We start from the raw sequence: 23,775 nt of genomic DNA, 5'->3' as shown, positions 1-23,775 counted from the left end.
CATATTGATATGTGGCAAAGCAGTAGATGATTTGCAAGTGGCAACATTATAGGAGATTCTGATCTGACCCTTTCAGACTTTTAGCTCTTTGCAGAGCTTTTTTAAAGCACCTCTTGTGCAGGTGCTTTACCTTTGTATTGATAGTATTTTATCTTTCTGGCCTAAATTGTAGAATGACTTTTGTTCAAATTGGGCACCTGATCTGGACTGATCCTACAAAAATGCTAGGAGCTTATGGAAACTTCAGTGAGCAGATATTAATTTAAAAATATACAGGTGATATTTTTCCACATTGAAGCAATGTTTGCATTCCTGTTGCGGCTTACAAAACAAAATCAGTTAACATGCAAAAGGAGACGTAGTTATAAAGATGCAGGAAAATATTCTGAATCAGACCTGTTAAAGGTTTCAGGGTAGCAACCGTGTTAGTCTGTATCCTCAAAAAGAACAGGAGTACTTGTGGCACCTTAGAGACTAACAAATTTATTAGAGCATAAGCTTTCGTGGGCTACAACCCACTTCTTCGGATGCATATAGAGTGAAACATATTGAGGAGATATATATATATATATATCCAGACATACAGAGAGCATGAACAGGTGGGAGTTGTCTTACCAACTCTGAGAGGCCAATTAAGTAAGAGGGGAAAAAAAACTTTTGAAGTGATAATCAAGATAGCTCAGTACAGACAGTTTGATAAGAAGCAAGTGTGAGAATACTTACAAGGGGAGATAGATTCAATGTTTGTAATGGCTCAGCCATTCCCAGTCCTTATTTAATCCTGAATTGATTGTGTCTAGTTTGCATATCAATTCCAGCTCAGCAGTCTCTCGTTGGAGTCTGTTTTTGAAGTTTTTCTGTTTTAAGATAGCCACCCGCAGGTCTGTCATAGAATGACCAGACAGGTTAAAGTGTTCTCCCACTGGTTTTTGAGTATTATGATTCCTGATGTCAGATTTGTGTCCATTAATTCTTTTGCAGAGAGACTGTCCGGTTTGGCCAATGTACATGGCAGAGGGGCATTGCTGGCACATGATGGCATATATCACATTGGTAAATGTGCAGGTGAACGAGCCCCTGATGGTATGGCTGATGTGATTAGGCCCTATGATGATGTCACTTGAATAGATATGTGGACAGACTTGGCATCGGGCTTTGTTACAAGGATAGGTTCCTGGGTCAGTGTTTTTGTTCAGTGATGTGTGGTTGCTGGTGAGTATTTGCTTTAGGTTGGGGGGTTGTCTGTAAGCGAGGACAGGTCTGTCTCCCAAGATCTGTGAGAGTAAAGGATTATCTTTCAGGATAGGTTGTAGATCTCTGATGATGCGCTGGAGAGGTTTTAGTTGGGGGCTGAAGGTGATAGCTAGTGGTGTTCTGTTATTTTCTTTGTTGGCCCTGTCTTGTAGGAGGTGACTTCTGGGTACTCGTCTGGCTCTGTCAATCTGTTTTTTCACTTCAGCAGGTAGGTATTGTAGTTTTAAGAATGCTTGATAGAGATCTTGTAGGTGCTTGTCTCTATCTGAGGGATTAGAGCAAATGTGGTTATATCTTAGAGCTTGGCTGTAGACAATGGACCGTGTGGTGTGTCCTGGATGGAAGCTGGAGGCATGTAGGTAAGTGTAGCGGTCAGTAGGTTTCCGGTATAGGGTGGTATTTTTGTGACCATCGCTTATTAGCACAGTAGTGTCCAGGAAATGGACCGCTTGTGTGGATTGATCTAGGCTGAGGTTGATGGTGGGATGGAATTTATTGAAATCATGGTGGAATTCCTCAAGGGCTTCTTTTCCATGGGTCCAGATGATGATGTCATCAGTGTAGCGCAAGTAGAGTAGGGGCTTTAGGGGATGAGAGCTAAGGAAGCGTTGTTCTAAGTCAGCCATAAAAATGTTGGCATACTGTGGGGCCATGCAGGTACCCATAGCAGTGCCGCTGACTTGAAGGTATATATTGTCCCCAAATGTGAAATAGTTGTGGGTGAGGACAAAGACCTGTTAAATTATTTCTAACTCCCAGCTGTAGTCTGCAGTTCATCAACATAGTCATATAATATTTATAAAGTTTTATTATATTGTGTATTAGATATAAAGGTTAAAGGCTTCACCAATCAGTGTCATATATGTAAGTCACCTTTGTCAAAGTCACAGACATCAAAGGTGAGCACAAATCCTAGAAATAAAGATAATCATTTAGTTCCTTTCTCTCTCTCCAGCATTTGAGAGGAGCTGATAAACTTAATGTGCTTTAGTATTGATGTCTCCTTTTCTTGTTAACTATCAAGAATAAAATCTCTTGAAAGTTTACTTCCTAACAAATAAAAACTAGTAGTTTTTCTTCAGGTAGGACTGAATCCTCTACTGTTTTGTTTCACTTAGGAACTCTCCCTTTATGAAATCAGAATGGCAAGAAATCCTTAGATCAGCTATACAAGAACCTCTTATTTTTCTTAACTAGCTTTGACATTAAATTATACAACAGTCGGCTTACTAACATCTGGGAAGAAGTACATAACATTAAAAATGCCCTTGGTTTTCTAAATATGACTTATGATTTATTTAAATCAGTTGTAGAATCTAAAGAAACAGTAGCAAAATCATTAAGAGGATCTAATGGGGGTGCATAAAAAGCTTAGAAATATTACCAAGAGGACTGAAATTAGTACATGAATTCACTGGGCCAGAACTTTTAGTTCAGTTTGATCTATATTATCTGGAAGGTCCAAAACACATTGTATGGCTTTGCAAAATTACCAGGATTCTCAAGTTTTCAATGTAACATTTTCCCTCAATTCTCATTTTAGTAATTATCCCTAAAACTGTCAGCTCATCACTAAACTCTGAGGTGTGTCAGCTTAATATTTGCATTAGTAATTTTTGATGAAATAGCAGGTAAACTTGAATCATGTGAAGTAAATGCTGTTTTCAGAGATGGAATTGTGGTAAAGATTCTAGAGAAGTCTTAAAACCATCAGTAGTTACAGATTTTCAGTTGATTGTACCACCTCCAACAGAGATGAAATGAAAGGCACTGAAAAAAAAATCATATCTTCTGTTCTTTGTTTCCCACAGTTGAATAAGTAGTTTTTAAAATCTTCTGTATAATGCTTCCCTCTTTTACACCATTGCTGCTTTTTAGGGGGGCATCATAGGGGAAAAGGTGGTGAAAGTTCATCTTGTAAAGTAAGATGGTGAGATAAAACTGCAATGATGGCAGGAAGGGGAGAGGAAGGAACAAGAAAAGCAATATTAAAACTTTCAGTGGGCTATGCTGAGCTAATTCCAAGAAATCAACAGCATTACAGGACATTACATATTCAATATCAGTTTTCATTTTGCTGAATTAAACCAATAGAATTTCAAAAAGGGGGTGGGGGAAGAGCAAAGGGACTGACATAAAATTAAGAAAGTCGTGCCTCCAGATTTCCCATGTGGTGCTACTGTCAGGCATCTTCCCCAGGAGCATTTGATGTGACCAATTGCAAGTAGTCCATTCTTTCATATCCCTTTTAATTCCTTCATTCTGCAGTTCTGTAGGCTAAACTCTGCTCTCCCATCTGTGAGGCAGGTCCATGTAGAAATGGCAACGTGTGATTTGAGAGCTAGATTATGGCTGTGAGAGCAGAATTTTACTATTATTGAAGACTAGGATAAGATCCTATCTGCTGGATTTTGGTAGTTAAAACACCAGAAACTGACACACAGCCCAACAGTGCTTCAGAAGGCTAATTTCTTGCTATATTTTACAACTTGAAACTAAAACGGACAGACCAAAAAAAATACTTAAGTATGTTCTTCAGATATACTGTGCACTTTTCAGGAATGGGAGATACCATCATGGGCAGGGACATTGAAGAGAACTGGTTTTATCTATCAAAAACATAATTGTCCCCTGATCAAATGTTGTCCCCCTTTTCATATCATTCTTCTCTGGCTTTCCTTCATTTAACAAATCAAGCTTGATGCTCTCATCCTTTCTTTAGTTCTCTGCATAATGTTGCCCCAGTTTGTGTATCTGCTGATGTTTCTTTTCCCATTGTTCCCCTTACACTCTTGCTATTCATGCCATTCTCATTGTTTCCTTCATTTCTTATAATGTTGCCCATAATGTTAGGAACTGTGTGCTAGGATATCTGTTTTCTGTTAACTAATTCCTGAAAACTGAAGGCCCACAAACACTAACCCATGACATCTCATCTCAATTAAAAAATAAAATAAAAATTACCGTATATACTTGTTCATAAGCAGAATTTTTTTTAGTAAAAAAGGGAAGCACCAGAGAAGGGGGTCGGCTTATGAACGGGTATAGAAAGGGAGAGGTGGGACACAGCCCCTCCCCTCAACAGAAGGAGCAAGGGGAGGCAGCACAGCCAGCAGAAACAGAAGGGAAGAGGCGGGGTCAGAGTCTCTCCACTTCTGGCCACATTGCTCTCCCCCCCAGCCTCCAAAGCAGCTGCAGCTCCGGGGCTGGCAGGCTGCAGCCATGCCGCTCAGTCCCTCCCCCCAGCAGAGCAGGCTGCGACCACGCCACCCAGCCCAGTCTGCTGGAACATGCTGCGGTCTGGCCCACCGGAGCAGGCTGCAGCTGCGCTGCCCAGCCTGCCAGAGCAGGTCCAGCCAGATCAGAGACATCCTCGCCTGACCCTCCCCAGATAAGATGGGAAGGGATGAAATGGGGAGAGTGTGGGGGTCCTGGGCTAGGGGTGGGGTCATGTGGGGGGTGGTCACAGGGGTTACTCCCCTGACTCCCAGCTTCTCCTGCCAAAAAAATTTCCCCACCAGTTGCTGTCCCGGCCTGTCAGGGTAAGCAGCTGGTGTGCCAGGACACTGTTTACTTAGGTTTACCTCAGTGCCTGCGGACGCTCGAGGTAAACAAACCATCTCGGACCACCAGCGGCTTATCCTGATGGCCCGGGAGCCAAAGTTTGCTGACCCCTGAATTAGAAGGTTGGCTTATGAATGGGTTATAAAAAATTTCCGTTTTTACTTATCTATCTTGGGAGGGTTGGTTTATAAACGAACTGGCTTATGATCAAGTATATATGGTAAGTAATCTCCATTTGATGTATTTAGGTACTTACTCAGATAGGAATGGAATAGTATATCTCCCAAGACGTCAGATCCTCACAACATCCCTGTGAGATAGACAAGTATATTTCTATTTTAAAAATGGGACACTGAGGCAGAGTAGGTTCTTGCTCAACATCATACAGGAAGTTTGTGGCAAAACTAAATGCAGAACTTGTGAACTGTAGTCCAGTGTTTTAAGCATAAGGCTGTTCTCTCTCCTAGTGCCTTTCTGTCTGATCATTTACTATCTTAGGCTGGGTCTACACTACCCGCCTGAATCGGCGGGTAGAAATCGACCTCTCGGATCGATTTATCGCGTCCCATTGGGACGCGACAATCTATCCCCGAATCGACGCTCTTACTCCACCAGCGGAGGTGGGAGTAAGCGCCGTCGACGGGAAGCCGCAGAGGTCGATTTTGCCGCCGTCCCTACAGCGGGGTAAGTCGGCTGCGATACGTCGAATTCAGCTAAGCTATTCGCGTAGCTGAATTTGTGGGTCTTAAATCGACCCCCCCCCCCCCCCCCCCGCGTAGTGTAGATGTAGCCTTACTCTTCTAGGATAGACTGTTCTTTATTTGTCATTTGAGTGTCTAGTGCATTGTCAGTACTTAAATGCTGTTTTCGGAGGGGGTGGGTGGGAATTGAGAGAACATGGCAGTGTTATTAAACATTTTAAAATGTCTTGTCCACAGCTCTTCTCATCTAACACCCTATATCCAAGACAAGAGGTTCTGGCTCACCAGGAGTCCATATTAGCTATTGAGGCAAGGCTGAGGATGGAAGGAGTTGAATTTAAGGAAGAGTGGCAAGATGAAGATTTTCCAAGGTGAGAGATGGTTTCTTTTTATTTATAAAACTTTTCCAATAATCTGTTTAAACTGAAATCGCTCCTCTTCAGAAACAAAGGCTATCAACTGCAGTCTACCAGCTAGGCATTCATCCTGTCTCTACAGCATATTTGTGGTTGTATGCTCCTTGGGCAGTATGGGTCACTTGCCCTTATGCCTAATGTCTATATGATCTCTTACTAGCAACATGTTCTTTTAAAACTAATTCTACTAATATAGCATGGCTTAAAGGGTCTCAGAACTTAATGGATGAACTTGCCTTTTAATGAGTAGGGAAGGGTTCTTATTATTTATTAGCAACATGTAAGCAAGGAGGAATATTAGTCTGTGACCTTCCCACATTCATGCAATGAGAACTATACCTTAAAGCTTTAAGGTAACTTTGCATAATTCTGGAGTGCTACATATTTCTATTAATGCTTTCAAAGACTAAAAAGTATCATGTGCTCAAATACATTTGGGTGGCAATTAAGTTGAAAATCAATTCTGGGCTGTCTACACTTTCAGGCGTTTTTGAAAATTCATTAAAACACTTCCAAAACACCCCAGAAAATTACATAAACTGTGCAAGTAGGGAAAAAGACTTAAATATAAATCAGATCAAATTTTGAGTTTGATCCTTGATCTGATGGTACAACTTCAAATTGGAGCTTTCAGGTGTGCTTCAGAATAGGGCAGTCAATTTTCCTGAAATGTGCACTGTGGATAGTTTAAGCTGTTAAGAAGGAAAAATGTATATACTATTTGTTATAAATTGTCATCTAAAACTTCATCCAACCTTGCTCTTTTTCTTATTGCTTCATAACAGGCTTGGCCCAAGACTTGAAGAAACCTTATGCTTCACTTTAGCCTCCAATTTTGTGTGGCATGTTGTTTTTTAATAATTGTAATTAAACTATTCAGTTAAAAAATATATATTTTATCTTTCTGCCTTTTTGCTTCATCTTAGTGTATAGGTATCTTTTTTTAAGATTGCTTAGATGGAAACTAGGACATAGGGTTTCTCAAGCACCATCTAACTAAATTATTTACCTCTAAGGCCCCTTTGTACTTCATAATGAAATACAAGTTAAGTACTTTTCTGGTCTTGCTTAACTGCTAAAACATAGAACAATCCAGTGCTTGCAATAATAACGGGCAGTAACTGCTGGTTTGGGCGGGGGGAGGGGGGTTGGGAGTGTTTTTTTTTTTTGTTTTTGTTTTTTTTTTTAACATCAATAGGTAAGGCTCACTTGAAAAATTGCAAATCACTGTTCGGCCATGGTAATGCTCTGCTTGGCTGATAGCTTGGTTTAGACCACAAACATGTTTAATCTGATTCTAAACCTACAATGTTTTTATATATATATTAAAAAAAAAAGTGTATATGTGTTGGTCTAAAGATGAATATGGGATTTTTCATTAAATACTTTGCAAGTGTTTCCTTCAACAAGTGTCTCTTTGTTTTTCTGGACCAGACCCCTACCAGAGGATGATCATGTTGAAGCAGATATACTAGCTGCAACTGGTCAACAAGGCCAGCATGGTAAGAACCTCTTAAGTATTAGAAAGTCTTGGGTAAGCAGTGTTCAAATCAGTATATTTGTGTTTGAATACCATCAAAGTTTGTAGTACAGACAAAATGGGTTTACCATAATACAGATTGGGCCTAGAAGGTGTTGTCTTCACTTCCGCTGTAAATTCAGAGCTCAGTTAATACCCACTGAAAATGAACTATTCCATTAGATTTTCATGATGGCCAGTCTTAAATTTGGAGAAGCCATATCCTGGGACCAACACAGCTACAGCACCACTGCATATAATGAAAGACTATCATATGTGTACACCGTTGGGCACAGTTAAGGGACCATCTACAACCTTACCTAGAAAATTCTGGGCTCTCGAGCACTGATTCTTGCAACTTTAAAATTCTATTGATGTATTTTGGGGGAGGTGTTTGGAATATTGTTGTTTGTGAGGTGATGAGCATTAATGAGACTTTTTTGTTCTAAGCACTGGACTGTGGTTTTTTGTTTTGTTTTTTTTTTTTCCCCGATTTGTTATAAACATTTCTACATACTTGGTATTCTACAAATTAAGTAACCTGCCTTTTCTTTTACTTCAAACCCATTAGAAGTGAATGGAAACAAAGTTAGGAAGAAACTAATGGCTCCAGATATTAGCTTAACACTGGATCACAGTGAGGAATCGGTGTTGTCTGATGACTTAGATGAGAGTGGAGAGGTCGATTTGGATGATTTAGATACTCCATCTGAGAACAGTAATGAGTTTGAATGGGAAGGTAAGGGTTCATTGCTTCTGTCTGGTATTTAAGTAGATGTTTTCTGATGGTTATGCTCAGGTACACAGTATTTCATGTGGATTAGAGCTAGAAGATTTAAAGAATCAGATGTGCATGATGAGAGCTAGCAGGTTCCAAGAATCAGAAGTTTAGAGATGGAAAGCAAACTATTAAGAATCATTAGACACCTAGTGGAAAACTGTCATGAAAAATAGACAGTATGGATTTATAAAGACTGTTGGCCAGAATAGCAAACAAGGGACAAGTTTATTTAGCGTGATTGGATGAAATTAAAATCAATACTTTTTTTAGGCTGAATATCATAAGAATCTATGTGAATGTCATATTAAGTTACAGAATTGTCACTGATGGAGACTTTGTATTTCCAAAACTGGACTGAACAGAACGCTAGAAAATGAACTGTAGGGCACATTTCTGAATTGGTTAGGAGATGGATCATATAATTTTAATACGTGTTATTTTTCAAAGGAGAGAAATTTAGTTTTAAAGGATGGTAATTACTACTACACTTTCTTTCTTTGAGTATTCAGTTGGCCATGATTTATTTTATTTTATTTTTAAATCAATCGCTAGTTCATATAAGACAAAAAAGGAGCAGCTACTTTTCCCTTTTTGCAATATAAAAAATTGCTGAAAAGATGTAAACTACCATTTAAAAAATATTTGGGCAACATTTGAAAATTGATTAACCTAACATATGATCACTTGGTTCACTAATAAGCAAGACAAATGGTCAATAGCTTTTACAGAATTCAATTAACAGTTTGCTTTTCAGTTTCAGAATAGTGGTCATGGAAGGGGCATGCATACAGCCTCATTGTGCATCATCAGAGAACTCTTCTGACTTTGCATTTAAACTCTTTAAGATGATAATAGGAGATTCATTTCCGGTTGGACTTCTAAAGTTCTATTTAAGTGGATATGGTTTCTCTAAAATTGGGAAGTAAGTCCCTGATCCCATTGTCTGATTCCTATAGGTGAACTCTTATGCCTGTACCAAATCTCCATTAATTCAATGGGAATCCACATGGGTGCAGAAATCCACATGTAAGGGTCAGACTGCAGGATTGGGACCTAAATTTAAGTGAATTTTATGTTATTAAAATATGGTTAAATTAAAGGGCATCTTTCAAGAATCCTTCTGTCTGGAATTGGGACTCTTAACAATTTATACAAAGGTTGACAATTATCTGTATTTCATTATTATCATAATTTCTCTTCTTGCTTTAAGCATGTACCTATTAAAGTGTCAAGGGAAATTTTAAATACATAATTCTTTAACATTGCTAAAAGCTTGTTCCTATTAGATACATCTATTGTACTGTAAGAGATGAATTCATTCTTGCATAAATAGGAATGCTACTGCATTTAAAATAACAGGACAGAGGAGAAAAAATCCTTTGGCAGGGAAGGTAAGACTAACGTGAACCAGGAAACAATTTTAAGAAAAGCTTGATTTTTTTTTTTTTTTTTTTTTTTTTTTTTAAGCATCTTAGATTAAGTTAAATGTGTTGAAAGTGAGAGTAGGAAATATATGGATGTAAGTGTGTGGTGGGCTGGCCATATTTTATTGCCTTAGGGAATATGGTTTGGTGTTAATGGATAACTTTATAACATGATTCAGGAAATATTCCAGTTAATTTGTTACAAAAAGTTGCTGAAAAGGGTTTCTGTCTTTTCTTTCTTTAATGCTGCTGTCTTCATTTTCCTGGAAGGATAGTTTCCATTAACAGCTTTGTCTTGGAAACAGACAACTAACATGCAGTAGGTTTTTCTCACTTTTGGTAAGGTCTGTGCAAATAAAATTCAAAGAATCATGATTTTATTAGAAAAATCTTTTCTGAAGATTGCTCTCTTTAGCATAAATTTCAATTATTTTGAACATATGTATTAGTTAGCTTTAATTTCTACAAGATTTATTTGCATGTCTGCTTACCAGCTATTATCAATGTATTAAATTATGCTTTACCATGTAAATCTCTGATCAAACAAAACATAATTGAAGTTAACCACTTCGTATCTAATTTGGCAGCATTTATGGTAACGAATGTTTAAAAGCATATGTACTTTCTCTAAAAGGCCTTCTACATATCCAGAAATTTAAGTGGTCAGACAGCTTCATATAAAATACAGCCAAGAACCCAATATTTATCAGGATACTGTATAGAGAGACATCTAACACAGTATCTTTTAGTGATGGAACTAAGTAAGGTATTTCTGGCTGGTCGTATAGAAAGTTATAATAATCCAAACAGAGTGAAGTGGTTAACTTGCAATCTGATTGGTACTGTCGTGTTAAAGATCATCATGCATAATAGGTGTATTTTAATGTTGACAGATGATCTTCCAAAACCAAAAACTACTGAAGTAATGAGAAAAGGATCGCTTCCTGAATACACTGCTGCAGAGGAGAGAGATGATGGGCGACGCTGGCGTATGTTCAGAATTGGAGAACAGGATCACAGGGTGGACATGAAGGCAATTGAACCCTATAAAAAAGTTATCAGCCACGGAGGTAAGGATTAATGACATAGGCTGAGGGTTACCCCCTATAAATTACGACACCCAACAGAGTGGAAGGGGGGACAGATGTAAGTGGTGTAAAGGTGTAAGTATTGAGGAATTTCCAGATCTTCCATGTCATGAGCTGCAGTAGCAAGGCATATGAGTATATTAGGGATGTTGGCTTAAAAGAAAGCTACCCCAGTCTTGATGAAGATAGAATTGTACCTTTTTTAACTAGTGAAAACCAAAATGCTTCAAAAAAAGAGAGGTTAATGTTGAAATAAATTAAAAGAACAGAACGTGTGGAGTATATTTAACTCTTCCAGACTGAACACTTGCTGTAGTGACAGAGCAGTTATCAGCATTTCAATATGTGGATTGCCAATTTAACCAGTTTAAAAAAAAAAATTAAATATAGGTTTGGGAGCTATCGCAGCCTTTGTAGGCCCCATAACAGCTTTTATGGTTTTACAATCACTGTCCAGTTTAATGTCTGTCATCCCCTGTTGTGTATGTAAAAATCCATTCAGAAGGGAAATTGACTACATGCAAATGCTGTAAAATACATAAACTAAACATGCTAATAGAAATTAGAGCATTTTTCATTTATAGTAAACTTTAGCTATCTGAGTAACAGTAAATTTTTAAAAAATCAGACATGCTTTTTTAAAATGGATGGTGTCTTTTTAGCCTTTTTGTGCCTCCATTATTTCATCTGTAAAGCACTTTGAAATAGATGATGAAAAAGCACAAAAGTGCAGTGTTTACTACTGTAGAATTTGATCAGTATAGTCAGACTTCTCCATTACTTTTTACTTTTGTTTTTTACTTTATTGCTATTAATTTTGGTTTTCCCTTTTAGGTTATTATGGTGATGGGTTAAATGCCATTGTTGTGTTTGCTGTTTGCTATATGCCTGAAAGCAGTCAGCCTAACTACAGATATCTAATGGATAATCTATTTAAGTAAGTAGTCTTTTTGCCATTAAGAATTGTCCACAAATGACGTAAATGATCTCCTAGTAGAGTTCCAGCAATGCAAAAAGGGCTACCAGCCTCTTCTGCTTTTTACATGAAATTTTATATTTGGGAAATACCAAAGTAGGCTAAGACATTTAATTCTGTGATTATTTTTTTTCTGTAGCCTTTGAGCCTTTATCAAAATATAAATTCTTTCATTTGCACGTTAACTGTCATTCAGTTTTTCATTTGAAAGCTTTTTCCTTACTTGTTATTACAGATATGTTATTGGCACTTTAGAACTGTTAGTAGCAGAGAACTATATGATAGTTTACTTAAATGGTGCTACAACACGGAGAAAAATGCCAAGTTTAGGCTGGCTCAGGAAATGTTACCAGCAAATCGATAGAAGGTAAGATAAATTCTATTACAATGATATGTAGAAATCTCTTTATCACTTTTCTGTCATTATCTATATTTTGTGAAAATTGTTAATTAGCATATTGTGAATTTAAGTCTGCGAGGCTTTGGGTAATGCTGAACCCTGCAACAATTGTCCTGTTTCCCACTTGTATGATTTAGGCACTGAAGCTCCAACGCAGAAATACTGCTGGAGAATTTCATTTAATTTCAAATGAAAATGCTTGTCAACACTGTATTTCCATCAATCGTACAATTGCCTTGTGAAATACTACTGAATAAAGGTTTCACAGTGTACTGTATAGTCTTATTTAAAGTGAGCTTCCTGAATAATCTTGCAGGAAAGTTGTCACACTGTTGAACAGGTCAATGTCAACTGTAAAAGGAAAGACTAGTTAGAATGAAAAGGTACTTGTAACCTCTTGCATAGCTGTAGTAAAAGGCAGCAAAAAATGCTTCTTTCCAGCTGAACTCTTCCCATGAGTGTGTACAGTAAAAGTCTAAGCAGACCCCATTTGCTGAGCTTACAGTTAGGTTACATTTATCCTGTGGGGATTGCACAAATTGGCAGGGGGGAGTTTTATACACCAAATCTGGAATTGACATTTCTTATTGGCTGAAGAGTCTACTTATCTGACAAGTGGATACGCAACTCTGCAACGTTAGATGGGGTATAAGATGCCAAAATATCGAAGAAGCTGCTGTTAGCAGTCCATTTTCCCCCAAAAAACACATTGGTGTTGGTCTCGCATATCATCATTAAAGCAGCCCTTTTCCACTTTCCTCTCCTTATTGCCCTTTATCTCATTAATTATACAGATACCCATTTCCCAAGTGAACCTCACTCTTTCCTCTCTTAGAGAAATGTTGTTAAAACGTGTGGAAGCATGAGTTAGCTATATTGGTCCTTGAGACATACCACTAACATTTGGTCAAAAACTTCTTCACTGGCTAACTTTTTCTTAGTTCTTTCTCATCACAATCTGATACTCCAACTGTCTATTCATGACAAATTCAACATAACATGGTTTTGCTAGTTTTTATTCAACTTTGGTAGACAAGAAGATGACAACGGAGTGTCTGTTCACTAGGAGTTTACTTATTAGATTACATATGACAGAGAAGTGGCAATTATACAATAACTGAACACTTGTACTTTTTTATATTAAATATGCATTGCTTTTTTTGACTCATTTTGTTCCTTAACACTGGTGTTCAATACTTGAATTCTTTAGGTTAAGGAAAAACCTGAAATCGTTAATAATAGTTCATCCTTCTTGGTTTATCAGAACACTTCTGGCCATCACAAAACCTTTTATTAGGTAATATTCTGGAAATTACTTCATTTAAAGAAAGTACAAATGTATTAGTACTTAAATTTCAGCAAGTAATACTTAATATTTAAAGATGTACTCAACATTTTAGTAATTGTTCTTTACATTTGTTCTTCCACAGCTCAAAATTCAGCCAAAAAATTAGATATGTCTTTACCCTGGCAGAGCTAGCTGAACTCATCCCCATGGAATATGTTGGCATACCAGAATGCATAAAACAGTACGTTTTATTATTCAAACATGTGCTTGGTATAGAGCACAAATGTGAAAACTTATTAAATTGTGTTATGTTGATTTTCAACATGTCTATAAATTGGCATTAATCTAGGAGAGTAGGACTCTTGCTGTCAAGAGACGGTCTCTCTCTGTGCTAGAGTTGTGATGGTGTTAAATTTCTACTTTGCATGCAGCAACATAATGGTACCCAGAGCATGGCAATGAAATAATTCTTAGCTCTATGGTTTATATAATTGCTACATTATACTGAGTATGAACTAGTCTTGTGGAATCATAAAATCATAATGCACAAAAGACCTCTATGAAACTCTTCTTTTTCTTTGGTATTTAAATTGACTTGCTATTGTGAGAAATGCTGGTCTTGCAGGTGCTTACATTATAAGCCCCTTTTATGTAGTACTCCGCCAAAGCATTTGAGGTGTTGCACAGCAGAATAAAAGCAAAACAGTATAAGCAATCAAATATATAAAAAACAAATAAAGAATCCATTTGACAGTGAGAGGGGAGATGGAAAAGACTATAAACATAAGCCTTACAATAGTGATTCAAAAAATCCTTGGAAGGAGGGGCAGCTTTAAGGTCTTTTATGAAGTGGAGATCAATGAAATAAGAGCTGTCAAAGGGGTGCTTTCCAAACCAATTGGCCCACCACAGGAAAAACACATCTGCCAGCCAGCTTGAGGTATGATGGTGGAATGTTTTAGCACCAGGCTTTGTGTGGGTACTCAATAGCACAATGCTCACAAAGTAGCATCCAGAGCAACAGTTAAGGATCCTAAGAGCCTATGGTGACAATTTGAAGTTGAACTTCTACTTCATAGGCAATTGGCCTAAAGAATCTAGGGTAGTAAGGGTGTGCCTTTGCTTTTAGCTCACTCAAAATGTAATGGCAATGTTGCTTATTACTTGGAACTGAAAGTCGCATAAGGAAGGTATTAGAATAATCACACCTCCTGGTCACAAGTCATGTGTTGCTGTTGAAAGGCTGACACAGGTGATGTCTACACTACAGCCGGATCCACGCTCTGGCGATCAATGCACCGGGGGTTGATTTAGCGGGTCTAGTGAAGACCCGCCAAATCAATCGCAGATTGCTCTCTGGTCAACCCCAGTACTCCACCCCGACAAGAAGAGTAAGGTCTCGCGACATAGCCAAGGATGAATGTCTAGCTGGTACAAATTGCAAAACTGAACATTTTGTAACACATGCAGAATGTGGCTTTCTGTGGAAAAGGCACAAAATTAACATAAACTTGTAAATCTGACACTGCCTAGAACAAATTCCCTTCAAAAGCACAGGATTTGAAGGAGGACGCTTCTGTAGCTAGAGATTATTTACAAAATGAACAGACTTGTGTCCTCCTAAGGTTTACAAGACAGCCTTGATCATTATTGCAGCTGGTTGCATCAAGCACTGATCTTCCGCAGAGACCAAGCTTGCTGGTCCACAAGGCAAGGTATATACCAGAACATTTTGCCATACTTCTATGTTGGAGAATATGACACTTTGAGCTGTACTTCAAAATTAGGTCATAAGGTCTCTGGATTTTGAGGTTGATCAGAATGGACTAAATAGTGTACATTACTACTGTTACCACACAGCAACTAAATCTCTACTAGTTCTGCATTTTATTTAAAACTAGTATATATTCGTGATTTTATTCTCTAAATAACTATGCTAGTTTCAAGACTTGATATTGTGTTTCCATGAAGAACATTTAACACTTGTTGTTTTGAGTTTGGTTGGCCTTCATATCTTGTACTTACTGAAATCAAACTTTTCCCCACTAAGGTATGAAGAAGAAAAGTTTAGAAAGAAACACAAAAGGTATATATGCACACCTTACTTAGGGATGCATCTAGACAAGACCACTTGCACTGCACAAACTAACTCTTTCCCGATTGGTTGGCTTGCAGACACGAACAAGCATTTGTAAATATAAACACGCACTAATGACTAAGCTTGAGTTTTGAAGTAGTTACGGTAAATATAACTTGTAAGAGAGCTCCACATAGAAGTGTAAACCATGGATGGGTTTGTAATCTGTCAATATTTTGTCACTTCAGAGTTGCTTTTATTAAGGGGATGTATTGACTTTGAGCTGCATCTTCAAAAAGGCAAAAAGTCGTATGATATTTGAACCTGCTTCAACAAACTAAATTTGTTATTAAGAATAGGTAACTGTTTGTTTGAATGCTTAGTTAATTTCTAGATGCCAAACTGCTACAATTGTAGAAGTTACTTGCAAAACAACTTCTTACAAATTTCAGGATTATAATTTCTATCTTGCTTTATTCAGTATTCACTAATTTCAATTATTTTCAAGATGTCTAACTTGCACAGGCCCTAAATTAGTTTATATTTTTACTCAGTGCTGTTTGTATTTGCAGTGCCTAGATTCCGTGCTAATTAATAATATTGGATTTTCTGTATGCTGAAACTTAAGTGGCCTGCTAACAATTCAAGCAATTCTTGCATCTGATAAAAATACTTAAAACAAATGAGTAATCACGATTTAGTATGTCTACCAATAACCTCACTAAAACACTCTGCTTCTAACTTTAAACTTTTATTCTGAGCGCTCCTGCTGCTATGTGCATAACAATAAACTGTTTAGGGACAAGTCACTTTCTGTAAGCATGTCGGAAGTAGGAAGATGGAAAAGAGAAAAGGTATTAAGAACTAAATATGTCAGAAATAACTTTTCCCTATGGATTTTACTAGGTTTCATAAAAAAACAAAGCAAAAAGCTAGTGGAAAAGCATAAAACTGTCAGTCTGTATGAAAAACTGTAAACTTTAATTCTGCAATATTATAGCTGAGATTATAAAGGTACCAACTACAGAAAATTCAGTTACAGTTCTCACAGCAACTCTAACTTGCTTCACCTTGTTAATGTCTGGTATTTTGACTGTCTATAGACCCAGTTCTACTCCACGGGAAGGGTTGCCATGGACTGCAGTGGGTATAGAATTGAGCCCTTAAAAGGGATATCCACTTTAAATTTCAGGTCTCAGGTTCAACATACTCTGAGTCCCTCCCCTTAATATTCCACCTACAATCACTTTTTTCCAAATGTTTCTTTTACGTTGCTGTGTGAAAATCTGATTATAAATGGAGTAAAAATGGAACTAACTAGATAGTGTTTACTTTGTGTATTTGACAACAGAAATGCTTTTCCTCCCATAGTATATTATAATAATGGTAGTTAACTGCAATAACAGTAATTAAAAATTCTTCCGATATCATTGTGGATTCTTTTGGTTTAAAGTTGCCAGTATCCTGTTACATTTGATGTACATCATTTCCTTTGGGAATTACTTAACTCGCTTTTAAAAGAAACAATCAGAGATCACATAAATACATGCTCTACTCTGCTACTGGATTGAGAAGTGTTGCAGAGTAACATACTGTGCAAGTAAATAGCAACCCTTTCAGATACAGCTGTGCAGTTTCTAAGCCCTATTCCTTCAGATTTCGGTGTTTTATGTACTATCTGAAACAGCCAAATCAAAGTCGTCCTCTCCCCCACCGCCCCCCCCCCCCAAAAAAAAATCCCTTTTGGTGCAGAATATTCAGCCCAAACAATAACATATTAAATGCATGAAAATATGGCCGCCTCAGCTATTGCGGGTATTACTACCATAGTATTGGAGCTGTGGATCCTTTTTTACTGCATTCACCAAAGACTAGATCAACATCCGAGAACAGTCTTAGCCAATTAAACCATTTATTTGAAGCAAAAGCCAAAGAGCAAATGGCCAAGGGAGAGAGGACTCCTTTTTCCCCCCTCTCATCAGATTATGCTGTATGCAGTAAGCATGTACAGTAAAAGTCCTCGTGAAAAAGTAATTGCTTTAAGTAAAATTTAAAGCCGTTGAGCCATTAGATTAAGCCAGAAGAGTTATTCGATGACAAAAGTACAGTCGTAGTCTTAAATGAAGTCACTGGGTGTTTTAGGCAATGCATTATGTTCACCATGTCCTTTGTTGGTTTATTTTAGAATGCAGTTTAGTATATGTAAATGAACTTTGGAGAGGTGCTTTTTTTTGGAAACTTCCATTGCAACAATGTCTTTGGTACTATGTAGCTCAGGGATTGGCAACCTTTGGCATGCGGCCCGTGAGGGAAAACCCCTGGCGGGCTGAAACAGTTTGTTTACCTGCAGCGTCTGCAGGTTCGGCGGATCGCTGCTCCCAATGACTGCAGTTTGCTGCTCCAGGCCAATGGGGGCTGCGGGAAGTGGCGCAGGCCGAGGGATGTGCTGGCTGCCCTTCATGCAGCCCCCATTGGCCTGGGACGGCGAACTGCGGCCATTGGGAGCCGCGATCAGCCGAACTTGCGGATGCGGCAGGTAAACAAACCAGCCCAACATGCCAGCGCTTACCCTGACGGGCCGCGTGCCAAAGGTTGTCAATCCCTGATGTAGCTAGAAGTGTGCAGAGATGAAAAATACAAATCTCTCAGAAGTGTTAGGTGACCATCTTTCTGCACACAAATATTAATTTGAGTATTTGAAACACAAAGTTGTGTTTCAACTATTCCCTGTTGGTCGTTTGTCAACATCCTGATAAATTTTGCCTGGTTACAGAGTAACAGCCGTGTTAGTCTGTATCCGCAAAAAGAACAGGAGTACTTGTGGCACCTTAGAGACTAACAAATTTATTAGAGCATAAGCTCCACGAAAGCTTATGCTCTAATAAATTTGTTAGTCTCTAAGGTGCCACAAGTACTCCTGTTCTTCTTTTTGCCTGGTTAACAATTTGAGTCCCAGAATTGGCTACACGCCAGGGTACTACAGATTGGATTGCAGTCCTGCAAAAAAATAACTTGATGTACAGAAGTGGTCTCACTGAAGAATTGACTGCTGATATGTAAAGTTAAGCATGTAAGTGTCGGCAGTATTTGGGTCTAGAATTCTAAATCCATTGGTAGGTTCCTCTAAAACGACTAGCCAGGAATGTTGGTAAAATGCACTCATAAATACTGTCACAAACCCAAATATTTTTCCCTTCCAATTTAGTTTTTGGATATATCTGATCATAGTATGTGACTTTAATTCTGCCTGTCATAACTGTAATTGAAGCATTTAGTGCTTACATGGCACTTTTAATCCATAAAGCTCAAAGGAAAGCTTTGTCTGGGCTTGAAAAACTTATTAGGTATTTACTAGCCAGAGAACTAAGTTAACTAGGCTTAGGTAGCAGGAAAGATGAATGCCCACACACACCAGACATGTCAGTGGACAATGGCCTGGTGAGAAGCCAGTAACTCTGCCCCAGTTGTTGGAAACGGAGAGGGCACTGGGATTCATAAGCAAGGACAGCACCTTGTTCTCTTTGTGGGTCTCTGGCTGATGGATTTAAAAACTGTTGTCCCTTTCTAGCTGCTTGGAAGGAGCTTTTTCTCATCCTCCAACTTCAGAGCCTCTTGGCTGATGGAGAGTAAGAAGGGTGTTTGCTACTCTACTCCTTTACCAAGCCTTTTTTAGTCCCTTTCCTGTAGTACTTTCACTGTTCATATCTTTCCCTAGCTGCAACATAGTGAAACTGGCAGTGTTCTTGTCAGTTTCACAACTGCTATTCAGAATCCTGTAGGCAGAAAACTTACCTGAGTCTTGTTAACCTCATTCCACTTTTTGGGAATGTCATGAGAAACAGTGGACTGAAGCTGGCTGCACACTCGGCAGGACAGCACATGTCAGTTCACACTTCAGAGGTTCTCCTAGCAGCCATAAGAGCCAGAAACTTCACTAAAAGAAAACTTAAATTTATGCAGAAATTGTTGATGTAGATTCCTTCACTCACCAGTTGATTAAGCAAGAGGATGCATAGTAGGCCTAGAGTCTTCCTCCCCTGGAGGAAAAAACAAACAAACAAACCCCAACACCATAACCAATCATTATCCTCATCTTGCAGAGGGAAAGCTAAGAGGAATGGAGATTAAATGACTTCCCCAAAGAGTCAGTGCTCAGAGCCAGAAATAGAATCCAGGTCTACACAGTACCATGTTCAGTGCACTAGACCACACTGCATACTAGCTGAATAGCGCACATGTTTACCCGAGTGCCTCTAAAGTGCTGTCTGATATCCTGCATACACACAGACTAAATACAAAGAATGCATTCCATATTTTTAATAAATCTAACTATATATAGTAACTAATTGAATACAACTTATTTCAAAATAGCAGGGATCAATACAATGCACGTTATTTGTACTAATTGTTTAGAAAACAATTCTGTGAAACTTTAAAAATGTAGGTAGTAAAGGAAACCGTGTTGGCACAACCACACTGTTCTTTCAGCTTAATATTTAATAAAGCTGTTTAAAAAAAAAAAAAAAAACCTCACTAGACCCATAGTTTATGGTTTTGATAAGCTCATGATCTCCAATATAAACTGCATTCTGGTCTTAAAACTGTCTTTCATTTTATTGCATGTCTTAGAGGCTTACATCCTAGTCACTTTATTAATAAATGAACATGCAACATGGCCAAATTTGATATTTCATTTTCCTAATACTTTTCTTCCAAATACCATATCTGTTGTTGCTTGAAAACAATTCTTGATCCGTTTTTAAAATCTAATTTTAGGGACAATAACAAGGTGGATCTTTACCATTTTGCTGTAACTGAACCTACTTCACTGTTTTTTTTTAACAGTTGAATATTTACTAAAAATCTTTTCTATATAAAAACTTAAATTCTCCTATTAAGATCAGCTTTTTTGCCTAATATAGAAAGTAAGACTACTGAAATTGTAATTTATATTCTAACATTTTTTTTATTAAACAGAATTGACCAAGAGCTTGATGGGGAAACAAGAACAGAAAAGTGAACAGTAAGTTTGGAGTCCAGACAAGATGGAAGACTCTGCAGGTGGAATGATCTGGGGTTTTTTGTTTTTTTGCGTTTACAATGCATTCATTAGCCTTTATTATGTAACCTGTTATAAAAGGTGCCTTGATATATCTCTGGACTTATACACAAGGGACTGTTCTCTACAGTATTGGTTTGCAAATTTGGGTTTAATTCTTGACTTTAATAGCTACTTTACCATGTAATCATTTTATATTGTTAAATGTCAAAGAACCATATGTTTATAGGAGGCATTCTTGCAATTCTCTGAATGATGCATGTTCTTCAGTAAAATATTTATATACCTAAATGTTAAAGGAAAGAGATAATATATTTTTATGACTCTTTGAGCAATATTTTATAATGTTTGCCTGCAGAATGAATTCTTTTGCAAGTAGACAAGGCCATAAATGAGTGCTGTCATTGTTTTGTAAAGTGCATGATGAATGTTTTTTGCTGTAAATAGCTAATACATTTCCTGAATGATTTAGAAACCCAACGATTTTTAGATGCCGGTGTTCACTTAGTGCAGTTGTCTCATGAATGTGAAGATAATCATTTTTGTTCCTGTGTCTAATACAAGTAGAACTCACTTACACTGCCAGAATGATCTTGAGCTTTGGTTTGTCTTTGGTTTTCTTCAAAATACAGATTTGTAGCTCTGTGAATTTCAGCTTATTGGCTACCACCTTTTAGCCTAGTTAAGGCATATTGGGGACTAAATAGTTCAAATGACTAATAGCATAATGAGCTTTTCACCATTAGGTCACTAGTTTAAATACTGCTCAGGTGTTTAGTAGATAAAAGCTGTCTAGTCAGTGGTCAGTGTGAAATGAGCTCAGTCCTGTTACTCTTGGATGAGTGTCAGTTGGCACTAACTGAAACTCTGTTCAGTCTCAGCAGACACACAAAGAATTGCATGGGCATGGAGCTGAACTGTCCTTTCAACCATAAGTTATCCATTCAGGTCAAGATTGAAGTACCCTGGAGAGGAGGTGTGGAAAATCTTGCACTGCCTTTACTTTGTAGATGGAGATCTTCCATTTCCAGTGCTATCTGGCACTTCTCATAAGCACTAAATTCACTTTAAAGAATGTAATGAGTCTGTTTTGTTTTTGTTTTTTGCTGTGGTTATTCAAGATGTATCCACAAGTTTTCACTTGGTGTTCTTGGGCACATAAATTGACTTTCGTAGGTTCTGTTAGCATAGCTAAATTATACTATGTTCTGGGTGAATCATGTAATGAAAATGTCAGTCATGCCTATTTTGCCTATTGGTGTGTGCAAATAAATCCACTCAGAAGTTAAACATTTAAGTGACATTGAAACAAGCATTAAATATTTTCACTTCTGTTTTTACTGCAGTGCTCACTACTTTTGTCTTAATCATAAAATCAGAAATCCCCATCTGATATTATTCCACACTTCTAAACAATATATTCTTGGAAATAGTAGTAGTATCACAGTTCTTACACACAATCAAAATAAATCCGGTATACTTACAAAAGTAAGGTAGGTTTCAACTGGATGGTTATTCATCAGTTAAGTATAACACTCATAGGCTAATCATACAACCAAGACTTATTAACCTTTGGATCATTGCAGACTCCTCGCTGTCTCTAAGCAACTATGCATAGGTGCAATACTAGCTAATTCTGATGCCAGATCAGGCCAGTAGTCTGCATCTGAACTTAACAAAGATCTGGTTAACACACATGCTTCAGGGGAATCCGTCTCAAGGCATACATATTTTGGTTAGGTCAGCATCTGTCTCCATCAGCAGTTTATGCAGATTAATATGCTGTCTTTTGCCTAAATAGGCAACCTTATTTTGAAGTTTCCCTGTATGCATTTTTGTAAGGCTTCTATTTTGGTCTGAAAGCAAAGAACCTATATGAAGATACTTTCTTTTGGAGCTAGAGCCTGATGGACAACCTTGAGCAAGTCACTTCATCGCCTTATACCTCCATTTCCTCACTGGTAAAATTGATATAATGATACTCACCTTTTTTTGTAAAGCATTTTGAGATCTACAAATGAAAACCGCTACATAAGTGCTAGGTGTTATCACTTCCACTCCTTGTTCTATATATCAAGTTATATCAACTCCAGCTTATTGGCTGAAACCTTCCCTAGCCTGGCAAATAAAATTCCAGGACTGACCAAGTGCAAGGTGTGTGCATGCATGCAAATCTGGAAATCTTTTATTTCATTTTTCGGGCCTTAAAGCTTAATAGATTTAGGTCTCTAAAAGCCTGTAGAATAAGAAGGGGTCACCATCACCCTTCAAATTTTTTCTTCAGATAAAGGTGACTTCTACCAAAAGCAGTTCCCCTAGAAGTAGGGTCTGACAGTTGACTTGCATTGATATAGTGTGACAGTTAAATCAATCTCTCAGATTATTGAAAGATGTCAATTGTTGTATGTAGTGGAGAACACAATAGCTAAAGATGTTTCAAATGGAAAAACATTGGTAGAATTTCGACTGGCTATATACATTCCTTCTCCATCTTCCTCATTGCTTCCTTTAACCCCACACTTGCTTCTCCTTTCCTTTTACCTCCTACAAAAGTTGCAAGCCAAGAATCTTAAACAGCAGTTCAAACAGTTCATATGTTGTGTAGAAAACCTAGTTTATACTGTATTTTGTACTTGACCAAATGTTCAATAATTTTAAAGGCAACTTCCAAAGGGTGGGAAGGTTTGTACCTTTCTGCTGCTTTATTGTATGATTAAAGGAAGTCTGAGTCTTTTTTTTCCTGCTTGTTTTTTTCACGTTTAAAAAAATCAAGTTTTGTCTATGCTATTTTTCTGACAATTCTCTAAACTGGAGCATTAATTGGTTTATGATAGCAGAGATGCAAAGGAAGTAAAACGTGATTAGGTGTTGAAAAACGAGTTCTATGCAACCCATATAAAATTTTCTCCTCAATTGAACTCGAGTGCCTTTTGTTAAGGCTCAGACCTCCCTCACCCCAACACACTAAGGATTTAGCATTCCCAATCTGAGACTTCTCTGAGAATCCCAGCAAAAAACGGGAAGCAAAAACTAGATACAGATTTTTTAAAATATGCTGCTTGTTAAATATGCTTCATGCACCAGGCACTAGTGAAGGATAATAAACACGCTTCTCTGAAGGCTACATTTTAGACTTCAATTATAGCTGCATGAGGTACTTAACAAGGTTGAATTTTCAACTTCAGCTCTGCATTACCTGACGAATGAGTCCTTGATTCTCAGTCTTAA

At 37.7% G+C, this 23,775-nt stretch overlaps 1 protein-coding gene across 6 annotated transcripts in view; it reads left to right on the top strand.

The window, feature by feature from the left end:
* The window catches only part of BNIP2 (BCL2 interacting protein 2), a 30,556-nt gene extending 7,274 nt beyond the window's left edge, over positions 1 to 23,282 (top strand). For 3 of the 6 annotated variants that reach the window (XM_054041447.1, XM_054041446.1, XM_054041452.1), the window contains exons 2-11: positions 5,757 to 5,890; positions 7,370 to 7,437; positions 8,026 to 8,193; positions 10,553 to 10,729; positions 11,582 to 11,684; positions 11,959 to 12,090; positions 13,334 to 13,420; positions 13,554 to 13,652; positions 15,462 to 15,497; positions 20,466 to 23,282. In XM_054041447.1, coding sequence (XP_053897422.1) covers positions 5,841 to 5,890; positions 7,370 to 7,437; positions 8,026 to 8,193; positions 10,553 to 10,729; positions 11,582 to 11,684; positions 11,959 to 12,090; positions 13,334 to 13,420; positions 13,554 to 13,652; positions 15,462 to 15,497; positions 20,466 to 20,508 — 963 coding nt within the window. In that variant the 5' untranslated portion in view covers positions 5,757 to 5,840 and the 3' untranslated portion in view covers positions 20,509 to 23,282. The remainder of the gene's footprint in view (positions 1 to 5,756; positions 5,891 to 7,369; positions 7,438 to 8,025; positions 8,194 to 10,552; positions 10,730 to 11,581; positions 11,685 to 11,958; positions 12,091 to 13,333; positions 13,421 to 13,553; positions 13,653 to 15,461; positions 15,498 to 20,465) is intronic. The other 3 variants (XM_054041450.1, XM_054041449.1, XM_054041451.1) reach the window with 3 other exon arrangements.
* Positions 23,283 to 23,775: the final 493 nt, after the last annotated feature.

The sequence above is a fragment of the Malaclemys terrapin genome, chromosome 10, assembly GCF_027887155.1.
Source record: "Malaclemys terrapin pileata isolate rMalTer1 chromosome 10, rMalTer1.hap1, whole genome shotgun sequence".
Classification (NCBI taxonomy): domain Eukaryota; kingdom Metazoa; phylum Chordata; order Testudines; family Emydidae; genus Malaclemys; species Malaclemys terrapin.
Note: the sequence above shows the minus strand (reverse complement) of the source record. Positions and strands in the feature narration are given on the sequence as shown.